A 26,464-nucleotide genomic window follows, 5' to 3' on the forward strand; every position below is an offset into this window, starting at 1 on the left:
GCATAATTATGTACTTAAATTACTTTCTGTAGTTAGTTACACAGGTTAATACACTGGAATAAGACCCATGTAAAGGGAACTGTTACCTTTTTTCTTTCTGGTTTAACTCTGACAGAGATGGAATACCTTAATATTAATGCTATTGTTAATGAATGCCTTTGTACAGTAGTGGATAAGAAGCTTTTCATTCTCCTGTTTTGTAACTTATGGTATTTAAATGTAGGTATTATTATTGTATTTAGAGGTATGAGAAGACTGGCAATATTTTTGACTATTTAAAAGTAATTTTGAACTCATGATATTAAAGAGGTACCTCAGGCTAATGACCTTCGTAGACTTGGTGAGACTCGTGTGTGTTGCAGGTGAAAGGACTTAATGAATGCTGGTGAAAATAAAAAGAAAAAGAAAAAAAAAGACCAGGAGAACACCCGCCGGTGCTTCAGCCAAACTAAATCCTTTGTTGAATTCAAACAAAAGACGGCTGAGAACACACCTCTGTGAACTGAGAAATACTATGTTTTGTATTCAAATACAGCAACGGCAGAAGTGCGGTGTGTGCAAATGGCTTTTCTTCATTTTTATCAACAGTCTATTGATAATTAAATTATTCAACGGACAACCTGAGAGTTTGCTTCACAAGGTTTTATTCAAATGCAAGGGCAAGTCTGTAAACGAAATGAAAACAGAAGACGGGAATAAATGAAAATGGTAGAATAAAAGGCAAAAAGGGGGATATTTGGGACAGTTTGTCAATGTGCTACAGTGGAAAAACTGCAAAGTTCACTGATTTAGTCTGAACCGTTTCAACCATTTTCTTGTATTTCTCTTTTTTGATATTACACTCGTCAGGTGACTGAATGGTATTCAAATGGTCTTATACTGTAGTCAGCCTGTGTTGGTGACAGGCCTGTTCAGAAGCAAACGTGATGCAAAACGATTTGGCCGGAAGCGCTTTGGAAGAAAAAAAAAAGAAGTCGGACACAAACCAGGCAATGAAATGCAAAATTACAGTTATCAGACAAGCAAGCTGTGTTCAGGTTAGTTTTAAAGGTCTCAGTCAGGTCAGTCATATGGGAGATAACTGGTTTTATGTCCACTTTGCCAGAATTTAAGCACGCTGTTAGCCACTGTTTAGAGGAGCAAGATTTGTACAAACATCTTTTGGTCCTGGTCAGTTATAATGACATTAGGTCGGGTACGGTTATGTAAAAGCGTCAGGTCGGGGTTAGATCTCATGCTACATGATGAAGGTAACATGGAAGAACATTGCGCCGCCAGTTACAGCGGATGTGAACTGGTATCTCAGGTGTGCTCTGCCAGGAAAATAATAAACCCTCTTAAGCACTGAGATATTTTCAAGCTGTGACATGTACTGTACACCCGTGCCTGTTCTTTCTATATTGGTGTCTGCCTCTTGATTATTCCGTGAATGGCTCACGCAACACGCGCAAGAGAGAGAATAAGCGCCAAATATTTGCGTCGAAGCTGTTTCAAGGCATGCTGAAACTCTTCCCTTCCAGATCCAGAGCCGAGTTCACGAATCCACATCTTTTTTTTTTTTTTATTCAAGTTATGTTTGTGTGAATTCCTGTGCAGCTCATCCACTCCCTCACACTTACTTAGATCCAATTCCACAAGCTGCTCAGCTACTACAGATATATATTTCAGAAAACTGTTGCTGTACAGACAAAGTGATTAAGAGTTTGTACTGTGTTTCATCAAAGTGCTGAATCCATTTACGGAAAAAAAAAAAAAAAAAACAGAAACTATGTGAGGACTCACTTCGCCACTTAAATGTTTGTGCACATGTTGGCTGTGACTTTAATGTGCAAGTCCATGTGTGCATGACTTCACCTCCAGCACTGAGTAACGGACCTCCTACTGTGTGCTTCTTCCCACTGAGTGCAGAGAAAGAAATTAGAGAAGATGCAATAAAGAGGAGGAGGGAAAGTAAAAAAGATGCCAGGAGAAACCACATCAATCACGGCCGCCTGCTCCATGGCCCACTCCGACCCCCCACTGCGCCGAGAGAATCTAGACTCCCACGTGCCATCTATCACTCAAACGAGCGCGACCCGGCGTTCCACAGCTCTGCCGCAACTTTCCCACATGTAAAGTTCGGGAATCGCCAACCAACGACCACGATGTCAACCTCCAACGCTCCAACGCCACCAATGACCCCTTTTCTAATCCTCTCCTTTTATAGGTGACCTGCTTCAGATTAGATGTGGCGAATAATGATGAACCTTATACTACCCTCTTTATATCTCCCACCAGCCGAGCCATATGCCGTGGGCGAACAGATGGGTCGATACATATTCCCTCACCCAGCGAGGGGGTGAGAGTTGGGGGCGACAAAGGCCAGAAGAGGCAAGAGTGGGGGGAGGAGCACAAATCTGGTGTTACAGACTGAAGGATTTACAGAATTCGTCTGATTAGACGAGCAGCGGCTCCTATGTCGTCTAACACTACCACGCATACCAGACAGTAGAATGAAATCAGACGGGAGATAAAAAGTGAGGCTCAGTCAGGGTGCATGGTTGATAAACAAACAGAAAACCGGTGATGTTTGACGGTGCAATGGTTTATAATGTGGACAGAAAATCCAGCAATCTGATGGCTTAGAATCGTTGTGTGGTCTGACCCCGAGTCACCCAGCCATGAACATCACATATTTCTGCTGCGGTCACAGTTTCTCATGCTCTGTGGCAAGTGAACAGGTCACAGACTCTTCAGCGCTGATGATGACTTTCAATATACAGATTCACATGTAGTGTCAGTGCAGTGTGTTGGTGAAAAATGTTACGTGCAGAGCAGTTAAACAGTACAGTTGATATAAATAAAAAAATAAAATAAAATAAAATAACGTCAGTACAGAGTGATTTCAGGAATAAAACCACAGTGAGATAAAAACACAAATAATGTCCTTCATGACGGTGAGTGTAATGCGAAATCCAAATGAACGGTTTGACCTTTGGAGCAATTGGTGAGTTTGTGATAACAGGTGCGACTCTGGCCTTGGCGTCAGTACATGTCGGTACATGTGTGACCGGGCTGTGTGTGCTTCAGCGAGTATCGTTTATGTGTGTTTACAGTACGGTACAGTACAGTACAGTATGGTGTGTGCAGTGCCAGACGGTGCAATGATCAAGGGTGTTATCTGTTGAGCCCTCGAGCCCTAGCTTTCCCAGTCATGGCCGGCCAGCCCGTCGTCATCCGAGTCAGACTCCGGTGAGGCCTCCTTGATGCGGCGTAGCGCCTCGTGTATGCTCCTGGTCAGGGGGTCGGTGGAGGCCGGTAGCTCTCCCTGGTCTTTCCTCTCTTTACAGGGGACGCGCCGAAGCTTGACGCCCTTGCGAATCTGGGCCAGGATGCTGTTGGGGTCGTCGTCGCCCTTGGAGGCAGGCAGGGAGCGCTGGTCAACCTTCCTCAGGTGGAAGCTGCCTCTCTTCAGGGAGGCGAGCACCTCGTCCATGGGTGAGCTCACTGTACGCAAGGAGAGATCGTGAATTAGCTGATGTTAAAAGCTCTGAAAAGCTGTTTTGCACCTAACCGTACCCAGTACCTCTTCTGCTGTGGGCGTCAAACTCTGGAGTCTTCCTCAGCTTCTTGCGGGCGCTCACCAGTTGGCTGCTGTCAAAAAAGCGAGGGATGAAGGGGCCGAGCGGGGAGAGGGGGAGCTCTTCTGCCGCGCTCTTCCCCTCAGCCCTCTCCCCGTGCCGGCCTGGGGTCCCGGAAGGCGACAGTTCCTCCTTCGTTAGCGGCAGGGGTGGAGGAGGAGGTGGGGGAGGGGGAGGGGAAACAGGGGAAGCCAGCAGTGAGGACAGGGAGCAAGGGGAGCAGGTGGAGTCCGCAGGGCTGGGCACGGGCAGCGGGGGAAGAGACGCCGTGAGGCCCGTGACGGGCTGAGTGGTGAGGGTGGAGCTGGGGCTGGGGTCCGTCTGAACGCTGGTGCTCAGGCACAGCGGCTGGCCCTGCGTCTGGACGGAGACAGAGTCCATGTGCTCCTCCCTCTCGCTCACGCTGCTCATGTCCACGTTTCTTCCTCGGTCTCTTCTCCTGGTGTGAGGCACGCGTAGCCGAGTGGACTTGAGAATCACCTGACCAGGGTACCGCTACAGACACACACAAAGATAAATAAGTGTTGGGGAAAATACAGAGGTTAAACTGTAACACAAGATATCCTCTCTTATCCTCTTCACCAAATAGTAGGAGGAAGAGCTGGGAGACATCCAACCTGCAGCTCCTTTGCTATGACTAGCTCATTTCCAATGAGGCTGACAGCCTGTCTCTCTAACAAGGTCTCCATTCTAGGACAGGATCTACTGTATAACAGTGAATACAACGTCACCATCGTCAGTCGATTCTGTACTTGCTCAAGTGCATGTATCAGCTCCTTGCTGCAAGTAAAACTTTAAAACGAGACTCCAGTGACTTCTTGGTAAAAGAATTTCCCTAACAAGGTGTCAATCAGAAGGAAGAAAAAATAAGTAACATGTTGATATACTTTACCTTTTAATAGATGGCCACGTACCTGCTTGAAAGTGCGTAGTCTGTCCAGAGTCCTCTGCCTCTCTTGACTTACTCTGCTGTTCTTCCTCACCTCGTCTTCCTCTTCTTCATTTTTTAGCTGCAAAATTCGAGTTTAGAAGAGTTATTGATAATGTTTTACAGACATGCAGTGATCATTAACCTCCTGAGCTCCTGCGTCCTCATATGGGGACATTAGGGTTTATGTTTGTGCCAGCTTATTCTGCTTCATTTAGACTTGTTGTCCTCATAAGTGGACGTTTCAGTCTGCCATCTAGTGGTAGCAAAAGGTCCATATACTGAAGAACATGATTTCAATGGATCCGATCTGCAGCGGATAACGAGACAAAAGTGAACAAGGTATAAAACACCATCAAAGTTTACAGTCATAAGTTGTTTCTTTATGCTTACTAACTTCTCTAGTTTGATGTGACACGGAGATTTAACAAATTCTATCAGTAGTTCTAACGAGCAACACCATCACTAATTGGCAAGTACTCTTTTGAGGATATTGGGACTTCATTGTTTGCAATTCTGTTGAAATATAGAGTTTTATATTTTGTTACACATTGCAGATTTTTTTGTAGTATACAGTGAAATAATCCCTGTGTCCACATATGAGGACATTTTTTCCCCCCAAAAACTAGTTCCTGTTCAAAGATGATGCTTAGTTTTTTATACCTGTTAGGTCAAACTAATCCGAAATATCTTCGAGAAATTAAAAATGCACTGCAAACAAAAGCTCTGGTCCCAGGAGGTTAAAAATAACAAGGTCTACCTGTAAGACATGATGGGACATGGAGTCCTTGTGGAGGGTTTGACGTCTCTGCTGTTTCTGAGTGTGGTTGGATACACAGATTTCCTGCACAGAGGAGAGCAGAAAAAGTAAATCAACACATCAAAAACAAGAAAACAGGTACAGTGAAAACATATATGTCATTACTATATACCGTAACACAGTATAACAAGCATGAATTAAACATAAATTCATTTGGAGCCATTTTCTGCCATGTGCCAACGAAACGTAGTTGAACAGAACATCTGAAGGGGATCATAAAGTCAGTATCTGCTTGATATTAACAGTATTTAATATCCGGGATATACTTCATGTAAAAGTAAGAGTAAAGGACACTCACTCTTTTGTTCCTTAGATAGGAGCGCTTGGCCGTGATGCGCCCCCTTCTCGCCTCCAGCTGTCGAGCGTTGACCTGAAGTCTGCGCAGCTCTTCTCTCTCTGCGGTATCGTCCTCTGTTATATCATCTGCACTTTCAAAGGTGTCATAGTACACCACCTCGTCCTGACGCTCTGAAAACACACATACATAAATACATGGCCCTGTTTGGACACAGGTTTACGTGTCTAACGACACTACACGTCGTTAATGTAAAGGTAATTCACGCTAGTTTGTGAATATGTAGTGGTTTGCTGTGACTCTCCTGAGCATTAAGTTTTGCATTTGAAGGGGCTTATGTTGTGAGCAAGAATTCAAAAAAACACTTCAGTGGAAATACCTGTCATCTGTCTACGAATGCTGTCTAACTGAGCGGTGAGGAGCAGCTCTTCACACTGTAAGATCTCGGCCTGGATGTCGTAGAGCTGGAGCTGCAGCTCATAGTACTGTGTCTCCATGTGGTCCAACAGGGCCATCGCATCCTCACTGCTGCACAGACTCTGCATCTGAAAGGATCAAAAAAGAAAAAAAAAAAAAACCACAGCAGTGACTAAAACAAGTCACGGTGCTTGTGTTTAGGTATGTGCCCTTTTGTTTGATGAACTGCTGCTATACATGCAATATTCATACTGGTCACTTTAAATATCCTTGATTGCACTACTACCTCTCATCTCATCTTATTTTATTCTTAAATTCTATTTTTTATTTTAACTTGTTATTCTATTTTATATTTCCTATTCTATATTTATATTATTTATATATCTCGGGTCTGTACATTTATACCAAGAGCTGCTGAAAAGAATTTCGTTGTGCCTTGCATAATGACAATAAAGATTCTTGATTCTTGATTCTTCTTGCATTCCGCACCTCCTCTCGAAGTGTGTGTTTCCTCTGCTCCAGACTGATCTCTCTGGCTCTCTGGAGCTGCAGGGTTTCCTTGGCGACAGAGTAGCGCAGTCTCTCCATGCGCTCCACCGCCGCCGTCCATGAGGATTTACCAAATTTGCGCTGGTCCACCTTCATGCGCTCGTACACCCCTGTACACGCGCAGAAAAAAAAGTGTTCATCAGGTAGCTGAGTGGAAAATACACTCCCACGCGGTCAAACGTGACGTATACTCACGACAAAGTGAGTCACACACATACACACGTTCAATTTTGTCTCCTGGTAGAGGGGACATTATCCGATGACTAACGTCTCACAGGAGCAACGATTTCATACAAAACCGTAGAGGGACATCTATTGGCCACATATGGATATTACACCTGCTTTACCTTGTTTTTAATCTAATAAGTGTCAGAGTATAAATGGAGCAGTCAGCAGTGTTGTTAGAAGTGGGATAAGCAGGCGCACACTGTGGAGTAACCCTGCACAAACAGATTTTTGCTGGCAGAGCTGAGTGATCAATAGGTTGTCCTTGTTTCCTCTTGTCCCTGTCAAAGCACGGCTGTTTGCAGAGACTCATTAATACCAAATCACATTAGCCCCCGGGACTTAAAACACGACGCAGCTCAATAGCACATCAATGCCACAAATACGTGCGTGCGTGGGTGTGATTATTCAAAGTCCTTCCTCTGCTGCTTTATTGACTTGACATTGGCAGTGATGGGGGTGACATACTGTACCTTTCTGGGCTCTGGCAGTGATCTCAAAGTATTTTACAGTAAACTCCTGGATGTTGAGGACTGCCTCCTGAGCTTTCTTCTGCCAGTCCGAGTCCTCCTTTTTCAGGGCTTCAATTCGCCTCGGGCCCAAGTAGTCGTTCTCCATGGAAATCTGATGAGGGAGGAAGAAGACATCAAGATTAATTCTATGAAATAGTGAGCAGATTAATGCAGTTTAAAAAAAAAAAATGATCGAGTAAAATATGTACACAATGGACATATGTATGTGTATTTATATTGGGATAATATGTGCATGTGGGGTGTTGCATAGAGCGCACTGAAAGTAAAATGATGAAAGTGGAAGGAAATGGTTTAATTTGAAACTCTAAAGATAACGCACGGATAAAGCACAAGACATTTTTACTGGTGACTTCAGAAAAGGTAATACTCAGAAGATAATACCGAAACCTTCTCATTTGAGACTGATGGGGACTGGTGGTCAGGGACTCAAGATCTTTCTATTAGATTTGGATGAGGTGTAAATAGATATACGCTCTACAGCAACTCACTTGTCACAGAAACATCTCGCCTGGAGAGGGAGCTAAACTCTCACATATGGAAGCGCCAGCGATTGCCATGGAAATTCTTCTTCTTCTCCTCCGCACATGCATAAAATCGCTCAGACGCACTGTTTCCATGCCACAGCTACTGAAAATACCAGTGTCCATTTTCAGTGAGGCTACAAAAGCTTAATCACCATCAGGGCAGAACATGAGAAATCAACGCTGCAAAGAAAGTCTGGAGAATATCTACTGTGTTTTGCCTTTGTCGATAAAAATAATTTGAACTCCGACCCTCTATTCAAGTTTTGAGACTGAAGTTTCTGGCCATTCATTTGGCTGTTCCAGAATCGCTTGTTGTGCCAAAACCAGCCAGGTTAATCTAAAGAAATTAACAGGCCTTGGTCACATGAGCCTGAAGTGGGCACCACATACAGCTGTTCATAATTTGACCCTAAGCACCAGTCATTAAAAACTGATGATGCCTTTCAACACACAGGCATCATACAGATATAGATAAAGGGCAAGGGGGCGTGCCGCGTACCGCTCTGGGGTGTTCGGCGGTGGGGGTGGGGTATGGCCAGGGGTGTTGGGGACTGCAGGCTGGTCCCCTGTGGGTCCGGGGTGACTCGAGGCACCGCTATATTCAATTCAAATAAATATAAAACATACTGCCTCTCACATCCCCTCTTCTTCAGTCCTCCTTTTATATTGTTACCATCATCATCATCTTATTATTATTATTATTATTAGTAGTAGTAGTAGTAGTAGTAGTACTAGTAGTTGCTACTATTATTGTTATATTTTATATATATATATTGTTATTGTCACCATTTAGTTCATGCTGCATTTGTCTGTCCATGTCACTGTTTTGTGTCATAGCACAATAAAAAAAATGATGAAGCCAGCTGAATGAGAAGGAAACTCAAACACGTCAATATATGGCACTTTAACGGGCTGATCCAGATGATTAAAACCATTTAAATGAAGAAATAAATCTGGAGCATATTCTGGGCCGCCTGTGTGTACCACAAGCAGCAAAGCAAAGAGGCTCAGAGCAACACCCATCTCCAGACGACTCTGAGTATCTTGATGCAGCTCTGCTCACACGCGACTGCACCAGCATCGTTCGCCGCTGCAATTTCCTGAAGCCGGAGTGTCTGTGCTCATTTTTCTTCCCTCTAAATCATTTAGTTTTTACAAATGTCGGCTTCGCATCCAGTGTGTGAATGTGACTCTTAATGGATGTGCACCACATTACCACACATAAAACCTAATAATTACACTCGGTAGACTTACCGTGTGACCTTCGTGTGGCCTCATGTACACACTGGATTAAAGGATGTAAGAAAATGCTCCATGAACTCATGAAGCCAAGACTGCCAGTGTGTTTAATATCAATCAGTGTTTCTTTGTTAATCTTACTAATGTGGCATCTTAGCTTGTCATTTGATGCAACCTTTCTTCCGCTGTGTCTCTTTTTGCATGCTTACATGTCACTGTAATCTTATTCCCGTCGGCCCTTCTCTTCTCCCTCTCTGACACATAATCCTCCTTTTGCCAAAAAAACGAGGAGCGCGCGTACAAACTTGACAGCTGGCACAACATCCAGGATTAAGCCATTCAAATCGAGTTTGTGGCAAATTATTCAATCGCGGTGTGATCACCGTTAATTAAAAGATAGAGAAAATACTGAATTTTAAAGGATGAGAAAGGCGGAAGAAGAAAGAGACGAGCTAGAGACAGCCTCGCTGAGCTCCAGCCACAGACCCCACAAGCTATAAATAGACCCGGAAGTAAAAGCACAGCTCTCTCTCTCTCTCTCTCTGTCACCTCTCAGGGGGTGGGTGTGAGGTTCCATGGTGTAATGGTTAGCACTCTGGACTCTGAATCCAGCGATCCGAGTTCAAATCTCGGTGGGACCTGCACATTTTGCAACTTTCTTGCCTTCATGTCTAAAAAAGTGTCTCTCTCTCATGCTGACACATTTGTGAAAAAATTGCACTGAAGTGAAAGTGACAGAGAAAGACAGTCTGCTGCTCAAACTCGTGAAGGAGTATCCTGGCAGCCACAATTTCATTTTATTTTTATATTCTGGTTATAATTGAGACGGACTATGACAGGCCAGTGAGGAAAGGAATTCCGTCTCACTAACCTACCAGAGGGTCATGGTTCATAGTCTTCATTGTGAGGTGTGTGATCTGTCTCACTGATTTTTTTTGTTTTCACATTTCACACTAATTTGGTGAAATTCCATTGGAAACCAAGGCACTTATTTTCCTGCTGACGTTTCTGTTTTCAACCGCCCGCTGGAAGTTCTCATTTCCCCCAGAGGAACTGCGAATGAGAGCATTTAAACTAGACGGCTTAACTTTGCTCTCCGTCTTTCCATTTCTGCTGCATGCCCCTGATCCCGACGTGTCAGCGCCAACCTGTACCCGAAGTAAACCTATAGGACCCCACGCAACATGATTAATTCATGTCTCTCTGAGACTACGAGAAATCGGAGATCTGCACTGCTCCGTTCCAGCTAACAGCATGTCACTCAAGTCCCACGTCCCACGTGCCACAGCCCATCAGCATTTCAGACACCAGACAGAACTGAAAAGGAGTCGCTCACATCAAAGCATCTTAGCTGATGCATCTCGGGTGGTAATGTGATACCGAACTCTTCTTATTATCGATGTGCTGCATGTGAGTCATGGAGCTAAATATAAATGTGCCATCAGCACTGCAACGACCGAACAAGGATTTTCTGCCGTTTATCCATTCACCAGCCTCCCTCTTTCATTTGCAATTAGTTACATCGCGCCTCCCCTCCCACGTCACCGCATCATACCCGAACATACAAGTTAATTTGTCTTACATAATGCATCAGTCAAACGTGCGTGCGCACACACTGGTGCACGCACACAGAGCAGGACCTATTTTAAGACACATGAGAATTTCCTGTGACCATCAATTGTGTTTTGTGACCCTTCCACGTCAGTGCCCGCAGAGAAATGCAGAAATACTCCGAGCCTGGGCTCATCTAGGCTGCACAGTAGCTGCGGCTTTCCATTATACTGCGCTAGTCAAGCACAGGATGTAAAACATGCTTCTGAAGTCAGAAAATAACCCACAAAGTTTAGATGAGCTAGTTTAGGACATATCTAACTTTGTCTCGGTACATTACTGGGTCAGTAGAGGATTTAACCGCCCCCTCATCCCAAAAAAAAAGAAAAAAGAAAACAGCCTAACACACCTTTCTAACTCCTGCATTTTTAAACAGGAGCAAACTATTACCTTGATGTGTTGTCGGCGCAGCATGGCCAGCTCCCTCATGTCTCTGAAGGGCTGCAGCAGGTACTGGTACAGCTGTGTGGAGGCCTCCAGCACACCTCCGTAGGCCTGGTCCTCTTCCTCATACAGCTCCAGCAGCTCCACCATACTGTCCATGGTCTTGTGCTTCTCCAGGAGCTGCATCAAATTCACACCTGAAGTTAGTTTTGTCACAGTCAACAACACACACACACACACACACACACACACACACACACAAAAAAAAAACAGAATATCAGGGGAGAGAACACACGTACGTAATAATGAGGTATTTGCAAATAAAGGTGTCAAATGTATGAAGGGATTTAGAAAACTTTAGAAGACAGCTTCAGGAGAACTCTCACTGAAAAAAGGATATTTAGTAAATGAAAACAGTGAGCAGGTGTTGTCCTTACACAATAACGAGAACATAATCCATCTTTAGTGTCGGTAAGTGACAATTTGCGCCTCGCTGAGTCTACGAGGATGCTTTGTGTAAAGAGGAATCTATCTGAGAGCCGCTTCTCAGTGCATAGGCCGCAGATAAATGAGCAGAGTCTGCTCTGCAGCTGGGAATAAGATCAATACAGACACATTTTTCCCCCAGACTGAACAGTACTGTAGGCTACCAGCAAACACTAAAATAGCCATTAACTCAACCCTCAAATGGAGTGGGAGGATCGATAGGTCAGCGTGTGTGTGTGCGTGTGAGAGAAAACCTGCAAACAGCAGCTGTGGTTGAATGAGGTACAGCGCAGACAGAAGAGCTCAGGCTGCAGTAAAGAGCTGAATAAGATCAGCAGCGCTTCCTCCAACCTCCGCACGAACGCAGCTTCAGGCAACTTGGAAATCCCAAACTGACACCATGTACTGAACCAAGCGGAGCAGAGTAGCGGCTCGGTGCACATTCAGTGAGACTGATGGCTCTGCTGGGCTGATGATTTCTTTGCTCAGGAAGGGGAGTAAGGCAACGCTTCCTGTGTCTGGATTTCTGCCTTTTTCATTCTCGGTGTCTGTTTGTGTGTCTGAACTGTGCGAATAGGAGTGGGTGTGGGACTGACTGGGTGGAATGACATGTCGGTTATTCATCTCATGCTGCTCACAGCCTGTTTTCGCTGCCAAAAGCAGAGCTGAGAGGAAACGCCTTGGCCAGAAAATCATAAACACACATCTGTATAAAAGCGCACACTGTTGCTCTTGTAATGACAGTGAGCATACAAGCAGATATAAAATGACCCTACGGGACCGCCTGAGCCCTGAACAATGTATACTCAAAGTAAAGTCTGGCTCTTTTTCCCAACTGCTAAATAACAATCAAGAAATGGAATGTAGATCTACCACTAAAACCTCAAATATTCTGTATTTTATTGTTTTGTTATTGATTAAATGACTTTAAGCAGCTTCAAGTATGCAGGGTTTTTCCAAATGGCAAAATGGTTCAATTAAAAGATTGTTGATCAACATTATACATACAATATAAGTAACACTCAAAGCCGATCTGCCATCCACTTCACTCGAGGCCAGGAGTAATGGTGTAACGCACTAATAATTGAAAACTCCTTCCATTAAAGGTCTCTCAGTCCCTCAGAGGACTTCTTGCCACGTCTGGCTCCACGAGTCAAGGACACATTAATCCACCACCATTGATTAGTAGGACAATGTGAGAGCCAATGAGCGTCAGTGTAATGTCTGTTTATATTAAGAGCAGTGAATCAATCACCAGCTGCTGAGGCCGTGTAAGAGGAGCAGGTCTGGAGCGTGCGCGGCGTCTGGCCCCTGTCTCCAGAGTCAACGGAGAAATGCTAATCTGTAAGATAACTTGGAAGTATACAAGCAGCGTCTTCCATCCATCCATCCATAAATATATGTTTAATGTATAATGTGTTTTAATTTGTTGAAAAATCAAAGATTACTTTTATGTGTTTACCACATGAAAATCTACCCACTCCTATCAGAGCCACACTAAAACTACAAAACGTGCATTTTTGACCATCTGAATACTAATCTTTTAAATAGATCAATATACTGCAGCCATGTCTGTCAGCACTTATAACATGGCTCTCTTGTGATGCATACACTTGTCAGAGATAGTGTGTGTTTCTGACGAAGTGCACACATTTCCAGGTGTATATTCATCCCGAAACAGGAAAAAAAAAACATATACTGCGAAAAAAATGGCTGAGTGGAAATGTTATGTATAACAAAGAATGTGACAAATCAAGTACGTAGTGACTGAGGTTTGAATAATAAGGAAGTGCCACTTAAATATTGACCGTAGGTTAAGTTACTGTAGGAACCTTCTCACAGAACTCATTCTGAAGGTAAATAAGAGCTTGAACTCTCCCTCCTCCTCTGTGTGTCTGCGCACTTGACTCCCTCAGCTGTGTAAGCAGCAGTCTGCAGCCATGCTGAGAGTATAATATTCCACAGAGGACGTGCTTACGGTTGCAACACTATTTTACAAAATCTCCTCTCGCCTTCCAGCCCGTGTGGTTGGTAACTTCATGGTAAAGAGTCCACCTTTTCCGAGAAAAGCCACGTGAATCTGATTTCTCGTGGTGAACTGTTCTTTTTGTTCTATTGGGGTCCTGAACGCAAAAACGTCTTTTATTTGTGGATTTACCACATCAAAGTGGATTTTCTGACCTCAGGGTGGACAGCTGACACGAATCCACAGAGGTTAAATTGGTTAAAAATGAGAAAACATAGTTTAAAAATACAGTTGAAGTTATGGTTAGTGTAGTTTTTGTGGTTGTGCGATGCAAAAGGGTCATCAATACACTCTAGTACACAAATACAGAGCACTTTTATACTTAAGTGCTTCATATCACGTTAAGGATGGTTATTAAATGCACAACCTGCAGCAGTCCTTTTGTTCTGTCAATGCATGCATGCACGCGGTGTTGTACTCCGATGATGCAGATGTGCAGAGAGGTCGAGTCAGTGAGTGAGAGCATGACAAACTCACCTCTTGCAGATGTTTTGTCGCACGGTTGAGCGCCTCCTCGTACCCGGACTGCCTCAGCTCGCTCAGGCTCTCGTAGTACTCATCCGGGTCGTCTTTTTCCGTGAACAGCACCTGTGAAAGGATCTTCCACCCACAGGTATCCAGCGCGTGGCCCAGGTACACCTGCAGGCTGCAGCACAGCTCGTCCATCTCCGTTTCGGGTACTTCCGCCGGGCCGAACAGCACCGTCCACATCCCGGCGGGTTCCTCTGGAAACACCGGGAGACACGGCTCCAGGACGGAGTTCACCGAGCACAGCTGCTGGTGGATCGCCCGGAGGTCCTGGAAGGAGAAGAGTCCGGCCCAGCTGCAGTCCTCCCTGCTCAGGCCGTCCAGCTCCTCCAGGTCCAGGAGATCCAGGGAAGGAGACAGCAGCTGCTCCTCCCTGAATGACTTCAACGCATCTGCATCGGGACTGGGAATTTTGACAGGACTGGGTTTGGGTGATAACGCAGACTTTATTTTCGGACCGCTGCCTTTCGCCGCAGCCTGACTGGCTCCTTTGCTGGGGCTCCGAGACACTTTATCCCTGACAGGACTTTCGGGCCATTTTGTTTTATCCCCATCCAGGCTGTCCCTGCCAAAGCTTCTCCTCTGAACAGTTCTGTTGTGACAAGTGATGGCAAATTTCCCCTCCACTTCATTCCAGGCCACGATGAAAACAAATTTATGCTTTTCCTTCTCCTCAAACGCGTTCGGGCGAACGGCTACCCAGCCCGACTCCAGATTATCCTCCATTGTGAAGGACATGTCTGCAAAGTGATGCAAACACAAACAGTCTCCAGCCGATAAAAAAAAGCCCCTCTGTGGCTGCGTGGGAGTCGGATGAAGAGGAGTAGTGAAAAATGTTACAGTGTTGTGTCAGTGTTTACCAACGCGTTTTCTCCCCGAGGGTGTTTTGCCGGAGGGGCCATCCTCCGTCGTTGAAGCGGATGAATTTGGAGCAGTGCGGTGTCATTTCCCATCTCTGGCCCACCTGCTTTCCGCTCGGATGGTCCGCCTGTCTATCGCAGCTCGCTGCAGCCGCTACCTTTGTCGCTGGCTTTGGGGAGACTCTGACACACACAACAGGGGACTGTGTGTTTACCAGTGCGGCGGCGGCGGCGGATTCGCCTGTCAGCTGCGCTCCGCTATCCTCGATCACTCGGCTCCAGACCTCAATCCTAATCGCCAAGTATGCAGGGGGGCCACAAACACGGGCGTTCATCGCTCAAACACAACCGTGTGGGTCCACACAGACGCGCCACTGTCCAATCGCGTTGCCAGGAAGGTGAGCATCGTCTCCAAACTCATAACATTACCATGTTTGCTTCATCGCTTGCCCAGGACCTCATACGCAAAATGATGCTACTTTCAGGTGCTGCTCGGAATATGGGAATTCCAATTTATGCCACAGAAATATGTGAAATAAATGCCTCAAGACTGGTATGTTAGGATGTTACTAATCCAAAATCAAGTTGCATACTTAACCGATGAGCTCACTGCTTTTGATTTTTACTTTTCTTGGGGGAAAATGGGGCAAGTCCCACATGGACATGCTCTGTCCTGAAAGCAATTGAACGCGTCATTAGAATTTCGACTTGAGCACAGGGCACGTAGGGACGTGGTGACGTTACAGGGTCGAGCAGTGTGTGATGCTTTGCAAATACTGTGGCTGCGCTGCATCAAGACCAGTGTCTGCTCAATAAACAGTGTAACTCTTTTCTAAAACAAACACTAAAATAAATACCAGTGATATATTTCAACTATTAAATTTGGACCACATCTGCCCTTTACTGGTTAGGATGTAGTTCGTGCACGGCTGAGGCTGTCAGGTTCGCATCATGTGACATTGTATCTCTGCTGTCATGGTGATTTCTCATACAAAACGTATGCTAGCCCTAAAAGGCCCAGATATCCTGGAGTATTAAATGCACAAGGACATTAACACTCTCATTCACACAGACAAGCAATTTAGACTTCATCAGTCTGAATATGAAAAGATGAATGCATTATAGATTAGATGTAGGAGACCTGAAGTACTTTAATACAGTAACCCTGAAAGAATATGCTGTACAAGTATCCAGAGAGTAATGCTTACAGCAACCCGGGTGAGTTATGAGCTGTGGGAAGAGCGTTTCAGAAGACAGGATCTGAAAATAGCTTTTATGGTCACAGCTTAGAGGTTTGTGTGTTTGCATTGTTAAATTGATCCCTGGTGTCCATCCGGCACACACTTGCATTTCTTGTGATCATCTTGTTAAAAACAGTTGAGTAGGGGTTCAGGACAGAAGCAGGATGCAAGAGCAGTGATGGGCCATGATGCAGGAACACCAAAGCTAAATCTTCACATATGCTACGCGAGTATTGTTTTAGCATGTTTTTTATGAATATGACCCAAACTGTGTAAAAATCCAAATGGCATTTCCATTGTTTATCATAGCTGATCTATAGTTTCCTTATCTTGTGAAAAGGATCAATATTATAAGACACAGACATTACATCTCACTCTGTAGTATAGACTAGAGTATCTTGGCCTGGTGTAGCTTGGGTCTCAACACAGTGTTAAAGGGACAAGTTAGATAACACAATAATAATGTGCACATGTTATTGGTCTGTTATTTCTTTGGTTTATGTCTTTTGGGATGATTTCTACCTGGTTTCTGGTAGATTTTAACTGTGCACGCACACCAGAAAGTTACCCCTTCATTTTGCACTTATAAAAAAAGTTGTTCCTGTCATTGAACCAAGGTTTGGAGCATCTCTTGTGCTACACTAAAGTTTTCGCTCTCAGCCTGTAAAGGCGAGTCCTCGCTTCAAATACTGGGACCACCCCTCATTCCTGTGGTTCCATGGTGTAATGGTTAGCACTCTGGTCTTTGAATCCAATGATCCGAGTTCAACTCTCAGTGGAATCTTGTGGCTTTTAAACCATGAATAACATGGAAGTTTCTTAAAATACTATCCTAGGCTGATCTTTAACTAAGATTTAGAACTCTAACTTAAAAAATAAATAAGTACGTAAGATGATATACCCTGTTGCACTCCTGTTAATGATTGCTGTAAATATATGAGCACAACCATGTATGATAACTACTTCTTCTTTGGTATTTACATCCACACTTTACATGCTTTATTTACTGTTTGCATCTTTTATATTGTTTCTAATTTCTTTTTGTGTTTCTATAGCAAACACCGAGACAAATTCATACTATATTTAACAATAAAGCTGAGAAGGATTCTAAAAAATACAACCCTTTCATTTTTATCATTACAAAACTGAATTTCATGGGACTTTTCCCATTTAGAATACATTCCTAGAAGACCCTGAAGGTTTACATTTTTTGTAGCCTTTTAACAATGGTCATGGAGCAAGGCTGAAATGCAGATGAACGGGTAAACCAGGTTTTGGGTGCCTCAAACACAGGAAGGTTTTAAGTGTTACACTTTAAATATATTGCAATCTCTAAAAATATAAGCTTCCACTTTTAAAGTTGGATATACAGATATAATAGAGGAATTATGAAAGAATTATGAATTATGAAATCAAGACAACGTTACTGTCTTAGTTTCTGTTTTGTAATTTATTCAAGTTTGAACCCTTCACATGCTACCTCCAGTACATTTGAATCTAAATCAGAAAAAAATTTACAAACCTCTTCAGCAAATGTAGCAGTGCTTGTTACATTAGATTATTAAAGAAAAATAAGATTACAACAATCAGTGTGTGCTGGTAGTTATATGTGTGGCTCATACAATTACAGATCTCTGGAAATAGGGACCTAAAGTGATTATGCTTGTTAGCTGAGCTCTGGCCGTTCACTCGTCTGCTGGTGTGGCCATGGAAGGACATTTGGGGCGTCCAGAAGCAGGCAGGAGGTTTTCCCAGTACTCTCGACAGGCCCTAAAACACATTTTAAAAGCTCAATGAACTAGAGAAACATATACTTCCTAATTTTCCCTGTTTATTTGACAGAAAGGCTTAGTCTTACCTGGCTCTGACCCAGGGTTTAGTGTGCATCTCCAGACCAGCTCCCCAGAGTCCGTGCTTCTGTGAAGCTGGTGGGAGGAATCCCCTCTCTGCAGCGAGCTCTTCGGCTATAGCTCTGATGTGGTATGACTCAAAACCACAGCAGCCACCAATGTAGCGTATTCCTGCTTTGTACGCCTCTCTGGCGTATTTTTGGATGTCCCAGCGGGTCATTGCTCTGGCCTCCAGTGCTGAAAGGAGAGTTAAGATATTTAGGTCTCTCATATGGCTCATAACAGGACTCTTAAAAGGCAGCAACATATTAGCTCTCCTAAACCTGCTTAGTTTACAAAAATACAAATTTTGTAATGCTGACCAAAAGGAAACTCAGGAAGGCTGAGGTATCCACTTAAGTTGCACTCTGGCGTGTGGAAGCCCAGCGGCTGGACCATGAGATGGGCCTTGAGACCAGCTTTCTCTAATCCCTCTTTCATCAACTTGACTGTACGGACGCCGGTCAGAGGGTCCAGGTGACAGTTCACTCCAACAATGTCAGCTCCTGAACACGCACACACAGAAGATTAATCAAGACAAAAACCCATTGTCACACGATCCAGATCGTAGTACCACGTCACAGAAGGTCAGAATACCAGCTTGGACGAGTTTGACAGCACACTCTCCAGGTGGGATTCCTTGTCTGTCTCCGTGAGGGGAGATGCAAAGTGTTGCACCCACTGTTTTACCGCTGGTTTTCAGCACATTCACTGCCCATGTGGCCTCTTCTACGTGATCAAAGAACTGCAGAAGAAATGTGCTGCAGTTCATCAATTGCATCACACATCACATTGTTGCCTGTTAAAATAGCTTTAATGTGCTGTATATTGACACCGTGTGAAGATACTGTATTTCAGTGCTGCTCGTACCTCGGCAATAAAGAAATCAATGTCCTTTTTGAGGAAGTCATTCATTTGTTTCTGAAAGATGGCCTTGACATCAGTCTCGCTGTGGGTCTCCATGTAACATGGGGTCATCGACACACAGCCAGCAACCAGTGCACCACCCTCATTGGCTACTTCTCTGGCAAGGTCACAGGCCGCCTCGTTGATCTGGGCACCCTGTGTATCAGAAGAGAACAGATAAGAGTGATACCAGAGGAATGTCAGGGAGGTTAGGAGCATCTAATGTGGATGTTTGGATGTTTCCTCTGTACTGACGGTGATGTCGGTGACGTTGCCACTGATCTCCAGTTTATCCTCGCTGCAGTAGAAGGTGAACGTCTGGAGCACATTGGCTCCCGCTCTCAGGAACTCTCTGTGGAGCTGCCTCACTGTAAAGAAAGAGAAGGACTTATTGGAAGGCACTAGCTGCATTTCTATTACGTTTTTTCGCAAAATAAAAGCGACAATTGCGAATGAGCTGTATCTCTCGTTAAGTCTTGTGTCGGGATATCCCATTATTGTTTTAAATTCTTGTCACGTCAGACTTCTCTTTGAGGAAGATGGGACTTCAATTGAACTGGTCACGATAACGTAGAAAAAAAAGAGCTAAAACACTTTTTAGCTACTGTATATTTGAGAGGTTTTTCGAAATGTAGGTGTTTCCATTACCAGATTTTTACTACGATATTGGTCTTTTGCACTTTTCTCGGGGTAATGGAAATGCAGCAACAGGCTAATATACGCTACCAGTCAAAAGTTTGGACACGCCTTCTCATTCATTTCAGTGACAATGTCCAAACATTTGACTGGTAGTGTATCTTCAACAGATGCTGCTGTAAAGATTGTTTATTGAAAAAAAAAAGGTTAAAACAAAGACAACTGAGCCTCTAAAGATGTAAATGACAGGTGGGGAGTTTCTTCAGAACATCTGTGCATGGTGCATCTCCAAAGCTCGCACGGCTATTGTTCAGAATATGGTGTACTGTTTTTGTACAGTGGGTTGTACTGAATGTGACCAGCTTAAAAGACAGTGCTGTTGTGTTACTACAACGACCTGCTTCAGGATGTTCAACCGCAGCCTCTGGTGTCCAGTGTCCAGCCTTCACATAGCCACGTCGCTCCAGCTGCAAAACGTAGCCTCCATCTCCTACAATCACCTCCCCAGCATTCAGGCGCTCCAAGATACCCTGAACACACACACACACACACACACACACACACACACACACACACACACACACACACACACACACGTGCACACAGCCTCTGTTCACTTTTCAGTGTCCTGCAGAAAACTATTTAGTGCATTGGATGCCTCATCCAATGTTTATCACTAATGTCAAATATTTACTGTATTTTAAGAAGTGTCCCACCACTTCAATTATTGCGTTATATAAAACCTTATTAGCAGTGAATAGGCTACATTGCATTGCCTGTTTAATTTCCCAACATTTCAAGTGTTATGTAATCAAAGACAACACAAATCTTGGCAAAACTTCTAAGTGCGTGGACAAAATACACAACGTTAGTGTTACTTTCTGTAAAAAATAATAATGCTAACTAAGAAAAACAAAACAAAAAACACGTTAGAGTAATATTACGGACGAGTATTCGTAAATCAAGCTGTAATTCCTACCTTTCTCTGCTTGTTTTCCATTGCTCCAGTGGCAGCCCCCCTTTGCGACCTTCGAGCTATAGTATCACTGCTCTGTGGATTGCGCAGCTACTTTATGAGAACTGTAATCTCACGAGATTATGAGGTGGCAATAAATTACCGAAAAGTGAAGGAAATAAGGCAGAGGTCTAGTATTTGTGTTATTACACAGTTTGAAACGCGCGTGTGTACCCAGGTGAGGACACACGTCACGCACAACGTCCCAACAATGGTCCGAACACACCTTCTGTCTCCCACTTCCGTCTTCCAGACACTAAAATTGGAGACTCTCAACAGATGGACTATTTCACACAATGCTTTGTCTGAACCGAGAAAAGTATCTGGCCTGTAGAATATTTAGTTGGAAGAAAGTGAAACAAAAAAAAAAAAAAATCCCAAAAGCAAGTTTTTAAAATTGAAATAGTGCCAAGAAGACAAGGACGCTTCACGTCTTTATTAGAACTTTAATTCATCTCATTTTTGACATGACTCCCACGGCATAATGGCACGGGTAAAGTTACACATCCTTTGTGATACGATTCATACATAATACATAAAAGTGCAATAAAATAAGCCGTAATCTTTGACAAGTCATAAATTCAGTCTTGCAGAATATATGGAAAATTAATCCATTCATCACATTTCGTACCTCGGTGTTCTGTGCTTTAATATCTGACTGGGGATTACAGTTCTGAAATGATCCACATGTTCTCGCTGTCCTTACTGATGTACCTTAGGTAATTGCCGACAGGAATCAACTTGACTTTTCAAAACAAACAACCCCGTCTTCTTGTTGACACCCTACAGGTGGCGCTGTGGGTTATTCGATAGACACTGAACAGACACCTTACATGACCTCACTAATGTACTAGTAAACAATACCTGCGTTCTGAGACTTTTAATCTTCGACTGTAATCAGTAATTTTATGTTGATTATTAATCGTTAAGTACTTTCAGTCAAACCATTTTGGGGAATTTGTTCTGCAAATTCTGCATTTGTTCGGATTTTATTTTAAGTCACAGATTTACCAGATTTTGTGTGTCTCAAACCCACGGCAGGAAGGACTTCTGAAGATTATCCAAACATAACAGAGGAATTACAAAGGCCACAAAATTTGACACATTTAACCATTTACAAGATATAAACAGTTTGTGAACATACATCAACATCTAGACAACATTACTGTCTTAGTTTCTGTTTTCTTATTTATTCATGTTTAAACCTTGCACATGCTCCAATCTAAATCAATCTAATTGAAACTAAATCAGAAAAATCTTACAAACCTCTACAGTAATCGATAGAGCAGTGATAGTTAATGCGACATTAGATTATTAAAGAAAAATAAGATTACAACAATCAGTGTGTGCTGGTAGTTTTATGTGTGGTTCATACAATTACAGATCTCTGGAAATAGGGACCTAAAGTGATTATGCTTGTTAGCTGAGCTCTGGCTGTTCACTCGTCTCCTGGTGTTGCCATGGAAGGACATTTGGGGCGTCCAGAAGCAGGCAGGAGGTTTTCCCAGTACTCTCGACAGGCCCTAAAACACATTTTAAAAGTTCAATGAACTAGAGAAACACATACTTCCTCATTTTTCTTGTTTATTTGATAGAAAGGCTTAGTCGTACCTGGCTCTGACCCAGGGTTTAGTGTGCATCTCCAGACCAGCTCCCCAGAGTCCGTGCTTCTGTGAAGCTGGTGGGAGGAATCCCCTCTCTGCAGCGAGCTCTTCGGCTATAGCTCTGATGTGGTATGACTCAAAACCACAGCAGCCACCAATGTAGCGTATTCCTGCTTTGTACGCCTCTCTGGCGTATTTATGGATGTCCCAGCGGGTCACTGATCTCGTCTCCAGTGCTGAAGGGAGAATAAGATATTTAGGTCTCTCATATGGCTCATAACAGGACTCTTAAAAGGCAGCAACATATAGCAACATATTAGCTCTCCTAAACCTGCTTAGTTTATGATTGTTGTGCTTCCTTAATACTAATTTTGTAATGCTGACCAAAGGGATACTCAGGAAGGCTGGTGTATCCACTTATGTTGCACTCTGGCGTGTGGAAGCCCAGTGGCTGGACCATGAGATGGGCCTTGAGACCAGCTTTCTCTAATCCCTCTTTCATCAACTTGACTGTATGGACGCAGGTCAGAGGGTCCAGGTGACAGTTCACTCCAACAATGTCAGCTCCTGAACACACACACACAGAAGATTAATCAAGACAAAAACCTATTGTCACACGATCCAGATCGTAGTACCATGTCACAGAAGGTCAGAATACCAGCTTGGACGAGTTTGACAGCACACTCTCCAGGTGGGATTCCTTGTCTGTCTCCGTGAGGGGAGATGCAAAGTGTTGCACCCACTGTTTTACCGCTGGTTTTCAGCACATTCACTGCCCATGTGGCCTCTTCCACATAGTCGAAGAACTGCAGAAGAAAGGTACTTCGGTTCATCAAATGCATCACACATCACATTGTTGCCTGTTAAAATAGCTTTAATATGCTGTATATTGACACCGTGTGAAGATACTGTATTTCAGTGCTGCTCGTACCTCGGCAATAAAGAAATCAATGTCCTTTTTGAGGAAGTCATTCATTTGTTTCTTAAAGATGGCCTTGACATCAGTCTCGCTGTGGGTCTCCACGTAACATGGAGTCTTTGACACACAACCAGCAACTAGTGCACCACCCTCATTGGCTACTTCTCTGGCCAGGTCACAGGCCGCGTCGTTGATCTGTGCACCCTGTGTATCAGAAGAGAACAGATAAGAGTGATACCACACGGATGTCAGAATTGAATGCGAGCGTCTAATTTCACTCTAACGTGGATGTTCGGATGTTTCCTCTGTACTGACGGTGATGTCGGTGACGTTGCCACTGATCTCCAGTTTATCCTCGCTGCAGTAGAAGGTGAACGTCTGGAGCACATTGGCTCCCGCTCTCAGGAACTCTCTGTGGAGCTGCCTCACTGTAAAGAAAGAGAAGAACAGAACACAGAACATCTGTACGTGGCGCGCCCCTGAAGCTCACACGGCTTTTTTTCAGATTAACCTGGTGGTGTCCTGTTTTTGTTTTACAGTGGGTTATATTGAACTCTATGTGACAAGTTGCCTTTGTTTTAGCTTAAAAGACAGTGCTGTTGTGTTACTACAACGTACCTGCTTCGGGATGTTCAACCGCAGCCTCTGGTGTCCAGTGTCCCGCCTTCACGTAGCCACGTCGCTCCAGCTGCAAAACGTAGCCTCCATCTCCTACAACCACCTCCCCAGCATTCAGGCGCTCCAAGATACCCTGAACAGAAACAAACACACACCATCATCAAAACCACGTGGCCCTCTTTTCACTTTTCACAGCGTCCTGCAGAAAATTATTATTTAGACCATTGCCTCATCCGATCACTTGATCACTGATATCAAATATTCACAGTATCTGAAGTGTGCCGCCACTTTAATTATTGTATGATGTAAAACCTTATCAGCAGTTGACTTTGAAAGACGTTTCCACGCAGGAACAAAATGTTCTAAACATCTCCTTCCATTATTACAATTAGGCCAATTCAAGATAGGTAGATAGAAACTGGGACATTTCGCTGTTGCAGCTGCAATGCACGGGCACCCAGACATACCATACATAACAAAAAAGTAAAATAGGAAGACAAAAATCTATATAGACAATATTTATAAGAATGATAAAATAACTTAACATAAAATGTAATTGCAGTGTAATTAAATTAATACACAACCAAACATAACTAAATTCACTTAGCAAATTAAAGAGCATAAACTGTGTTCAACATTCAATTAGCACAGCGCAGTTTTTTCCTTTTTATTTTTTCTTTCCTTCATTCACAGAAAAACTAAAACGGGTATTAAATTACGACGGAAGAAATGACATTTATGACATGTGCTATAAAAAAACGAACAAAAAAAAACACAAATGTTGATTTGATTTGAACTAATAACGTGGACAAAACACATGACTTAAATATTTCTATAAACAAAATACTCCAGAGTAACAATGCTGATTACTGACGCTCTTAAGTCAAGCGTTTATTTCCTACCTTTCTATTCTTGTTTTCCATCTCTACAGTGCAAGCAGACAGTCAGGGTCAGTTATTCAGGTTACAGTTACAGACTGGATATAAAAGTCATTGTATTTTCTTCTTTTTAATTCTTCTTCTTCTTTGGTTTTTAATGAACGTTGGCAAACCAGCGTCAAGGTGCTTTACCACCATCAACGGGACTGGAGTATTGGACGTGAGATAAAAACAGAAAAAAACTACAATCTTTTATCCAAGTTGGACTGTTTTAAAAACATGATGTTGTAACGTCTTGCTCTGTCATTTGTCGTGTTTAAGATGTAATGAACAAGCACATTAATTCTTGTTAATGACTGAAATAGATGATCTCTCTGTGTATTGTACTAGGTGCAGTGAAGAATGACGTGTTCAACGGTGTCTGGTTGGCTGAGGGTTGTAAAATATAGTCAATGATTATAATATCAATGCTCTGTGGACTGCTAACCGCTCTTGGTAATCTCACATGATTATGGGGAGGCGGTAAATACACATTACATACAAGTATGTAATGTGTTTTTTCTACAACTTCTTCTGACTATCTATCTATCTATCTATCTATCTATCTATCTATCTATCTATCTATCTATCTGTGTGTGTGTGTGTGTGTGTGTGTGTGTGTGTGTGTGATATACATCATCATCATGTTCAAGTTCATTGGATGCATCATCCGATATTGATCACTGATGTCAAATATTTACACTAGCCTAAGGAGTGTGCCGCCACCTCAATTATTGCATTGTGTAAAACCTTATCAGTAGGTAATATATTACGCTGCCTGTTTATCTCCCCGATAAGAACCATGTGGGGTCATGATGTCCTAAACATTACCTTGCATTATTACAATTTGGCCAATTTACCTGAACTGACTTTGCAAACTAGACCTTGGACATATGACAAGTCTGACAAATGGTGTTCAAAATTCACTTTGCACAGCGCAGTGTTATTACTTTGGTATTATTTTAGTTTCTCTTACGACTGGAGAAAGGACATTGACGACCGCTTACGCGTTATAATAAAAACAACACAAACTCGGATCTTGGCAAATTTTAGGAGAACGTGTGCACAAAATGCTTCAATGTTACTTCCTGTTATAATACCTCAGTGATTAGGCTATATTTAGGCAATATTTTATTACCGACACACTTAAATCTAGCGTTTATTTCCTACCTTTCTATTCTTGTTTTCCATCGCTCCCGTGCAAACAGTGTGTCAGAGTCAGAGTCAGAGTCAGTTATTCGGGTTATGATCATTGACTGTACACTAAAATTTATAGTGCCTTCCCCGTTTTGATTGGTCTTCTTCTTTTGTTCGTACTGTAAACCAGTGTCAATGAGCATTACCGCCACCGACAGGACTGAAGTAGTAACCAATGAAAAATGAAGATGTAACTTCTTGCTCCGTCATTTGCTTTAAGATGCCAGCTAATAAAAAAAATCACAGACATGCATAATATTTAGTCGAAAAAAATTGAAGGAAAAAAAAGGACATTCAAAGAAACCAATAAAGCATCTTTACTATTTTGATAGGATTCAATGCAAAATACAATTTTTAATCGAGAAACTGCCAAGATGTAGTGACGTAGTGATTAATTACGCCTTTATTAGAATTTTAATTCATCCCATTTTAACATGTTTCCCATGACACTGATGAACTTGTACGTTCTTTATATTC

The 26,464-nt window shown here is 43.2% G+C and overlaps 3 protein-coding genes and 1 non-coding gene across 5 annotated transcripts; 1 reads left to right on the plus strand and 3 right to left on the minus strand.

The window, feature by feature from the left end:
- Positions 1-627: 627 nt before the first annotated feature.
- On the minus strand, positions 628-17,502 carry LOC125012752 (junction-mediating and -regulatory protein-like). The gene is made up of 10 exons (XM_047592876.1): positions 14,135-17,502; positions 11,152-11,325; positions 7,328-7,478; positions 6,570-6,739; positions 6,043-6,208; positions 5,667-5,836; positions 5,309-5,392; positions 4,535-4,630; positions 3,566-4,115; positions 628-3,486 (listed from the first exon to the last, which is right to left on the minus strand). The coding sequence occupies exons 1-10, from the start codon at positions 14,921-14,923 to the stop codon at positions 3,179-3,181; spliced, it is 2,658 nt and encodes an 885-aa protein (XP_047448832.1). The 5' UTR covers positions 14,924-17,502; the 3' UTR covers positions 628-3,178.
- trnaq-cug lies at positions 9,720-9,791 on the plus strand. Its single transcript has one exon. It is a non-coding gene; the product is annotated as a tRNA-Gln (tRNA).
- A 215-nt stretch (positions 17,503-17,717) lies between the features above and the next one.
- On the minus strand, positions 17,718-20,943 carry LOC125012755 (betaine--homocysteine S-methyltransferase 1-like). Its single transcript, XM_047592880.1, has 8 exons — positions 20,697-20,943; positions 20,115-20,247; positions 19,337-19,449; positions 19,046-19,237; positions 18,773-18,920; positions 18,499-18,681; positions 18,145-18,373; positions 17,718-18,056 (listed from the first exon to the last, which is right to left on the minus strand). The coding sequence occupies exons 1-8, from the start codon at positions 20,715-20,717 to the stop codon at positions 17,972-17,974; spliced, it is 1,104 nt and encodes a 367-aa protein (XP_047448836.1). The 5' UTR covers positions 20,718-20,943; the 3' UTR covers positions 17,718-17,971.
- Positions 20,944-21,164: 221 nt separating this feature from the next.
- LOC125012756 (betaine--homocysteine S-methyltransferase 1-like) lies at positions 21,165-26,126 on the minus strand. Of its 2 annotated transcripts, none has more exons than XM_047592882.1 (8): positions 25,961-26,126; positions 23,874-24,006; positions 23,571-23,683; positions 23,268-23,459; positions 22,995-23,142; positions 22,721-22,903; positions 22,344-22,572; positions 21,165-22,255 (listed from the first exon to the last, which is right to left on the minus strand). In XM_047592882.1, the coding sequence occupies exons 1-8, from the start codon at positions 25,979-25,981 to the stop codon at positions 22,171-22,173; spliced, it is 1,104 nt and encodes a 367-aa protein (XP_047448838.1). In that variant the 5' UTR covers positions 25,982-26,126; the 3' UTR covers positions 21,165-22,170. The 2 variants fall into 2 exon arrangements, with proteins under 2 accessions (XP_047448838.1, XP_047448839.1); XM_047592883.1 differs by lacking the exon at positions 25,961-26,126 and adding an exon at positions 24,776-24,902.
- Positions 26,127-26,464: the final 338 nt, after the last annotated feature.

This window comes from Mugil cephalus, chromosome 8 (genome assembly GCF_022458985.1).
Source record: "Mugil cephalus isolate CIBA_MC_2020 chromosome 8, CIBA_Mcephalus_1.1, whole genome shotgun sequence".
Lineage (NCBI taxonomy): Eukaryota > Metazoa > Chordata > Actinopteri > Mugiliformes > Mugilidae > Mugil > Mugil cephalus.

What these genes read in the sequence shown, in the direction of transcription:
- LOC125012752 (XM_047592876.1), bottom strand. Translation starts at nt 14,923, where the DNA reads ATGTCCTTCACAATGGAGGATAATCTGGAGTCGGGCTGGGTAGCCGTT. An exon ending in CCTATCTAAGGAACAAAAGA is followed by an intron (nt 5,393 to 5,666) that starts GTGAGTGTCCTT and finishes TCCTCTGTGCAG; the next exon opens with GAAATCTGTGTATCCAACCA. An exon ending in TGACGCCCACAGCAGAAGAG is followed by an intron (nt 3,487 to 3,565) that starts GTACTGGGTACG and finishes CCTTGCGTACAG; the next exon opens with TGAGCTCACCCATGGACGAG.
- LOC125012755 (XM_047592880.1), bottom strand. Translation starts at nt 20,717, where the DNA reads ATGGAAAACAAGCAGAGAAAG. An exon ending in TGTCAAACTCGTCCAAGCTG is followed by an intron (nt 18,682 to 18,772) that starts GTATTCTGACCT and finishes GTGCGTGTTCAG; the next exon opens with GAGCTGACATTGTTGGAGTG. An exon ending in CCTTCCTGAGTTTCCTTTTG is followed by an intron (nt 18,374 to 18,498) that starts GTCAGCATTACA and finishes CTCTCCTTTCAG; the next exon opens with CACTGGAGGCCAGAGCAATG.
- LOC125012756 (XM_047592882.1), bottom strand. Translation starts at nt 25,981, where the DNA reads ATGGAAAACAAGAATAGAAAG. An exon ending in GGTTGAACATCCCGAAGCAG is followed by an intron (nt 23,684 to 23,873) that starts GTACGTTGTAGT and finishes CTTTCTTTACAG; the next exon opens with TGAGGCAGCTCCACAGAGAG. An exon ending in AAACCCTGGGTCAGAGCCAG is followed by an intron (nt 22,256 to 22,343) that starts GTACGACTAAGC and finishes AATGTGTTTTAG; the next exon opens with GGCCTGTCGAGAGTACTGGG.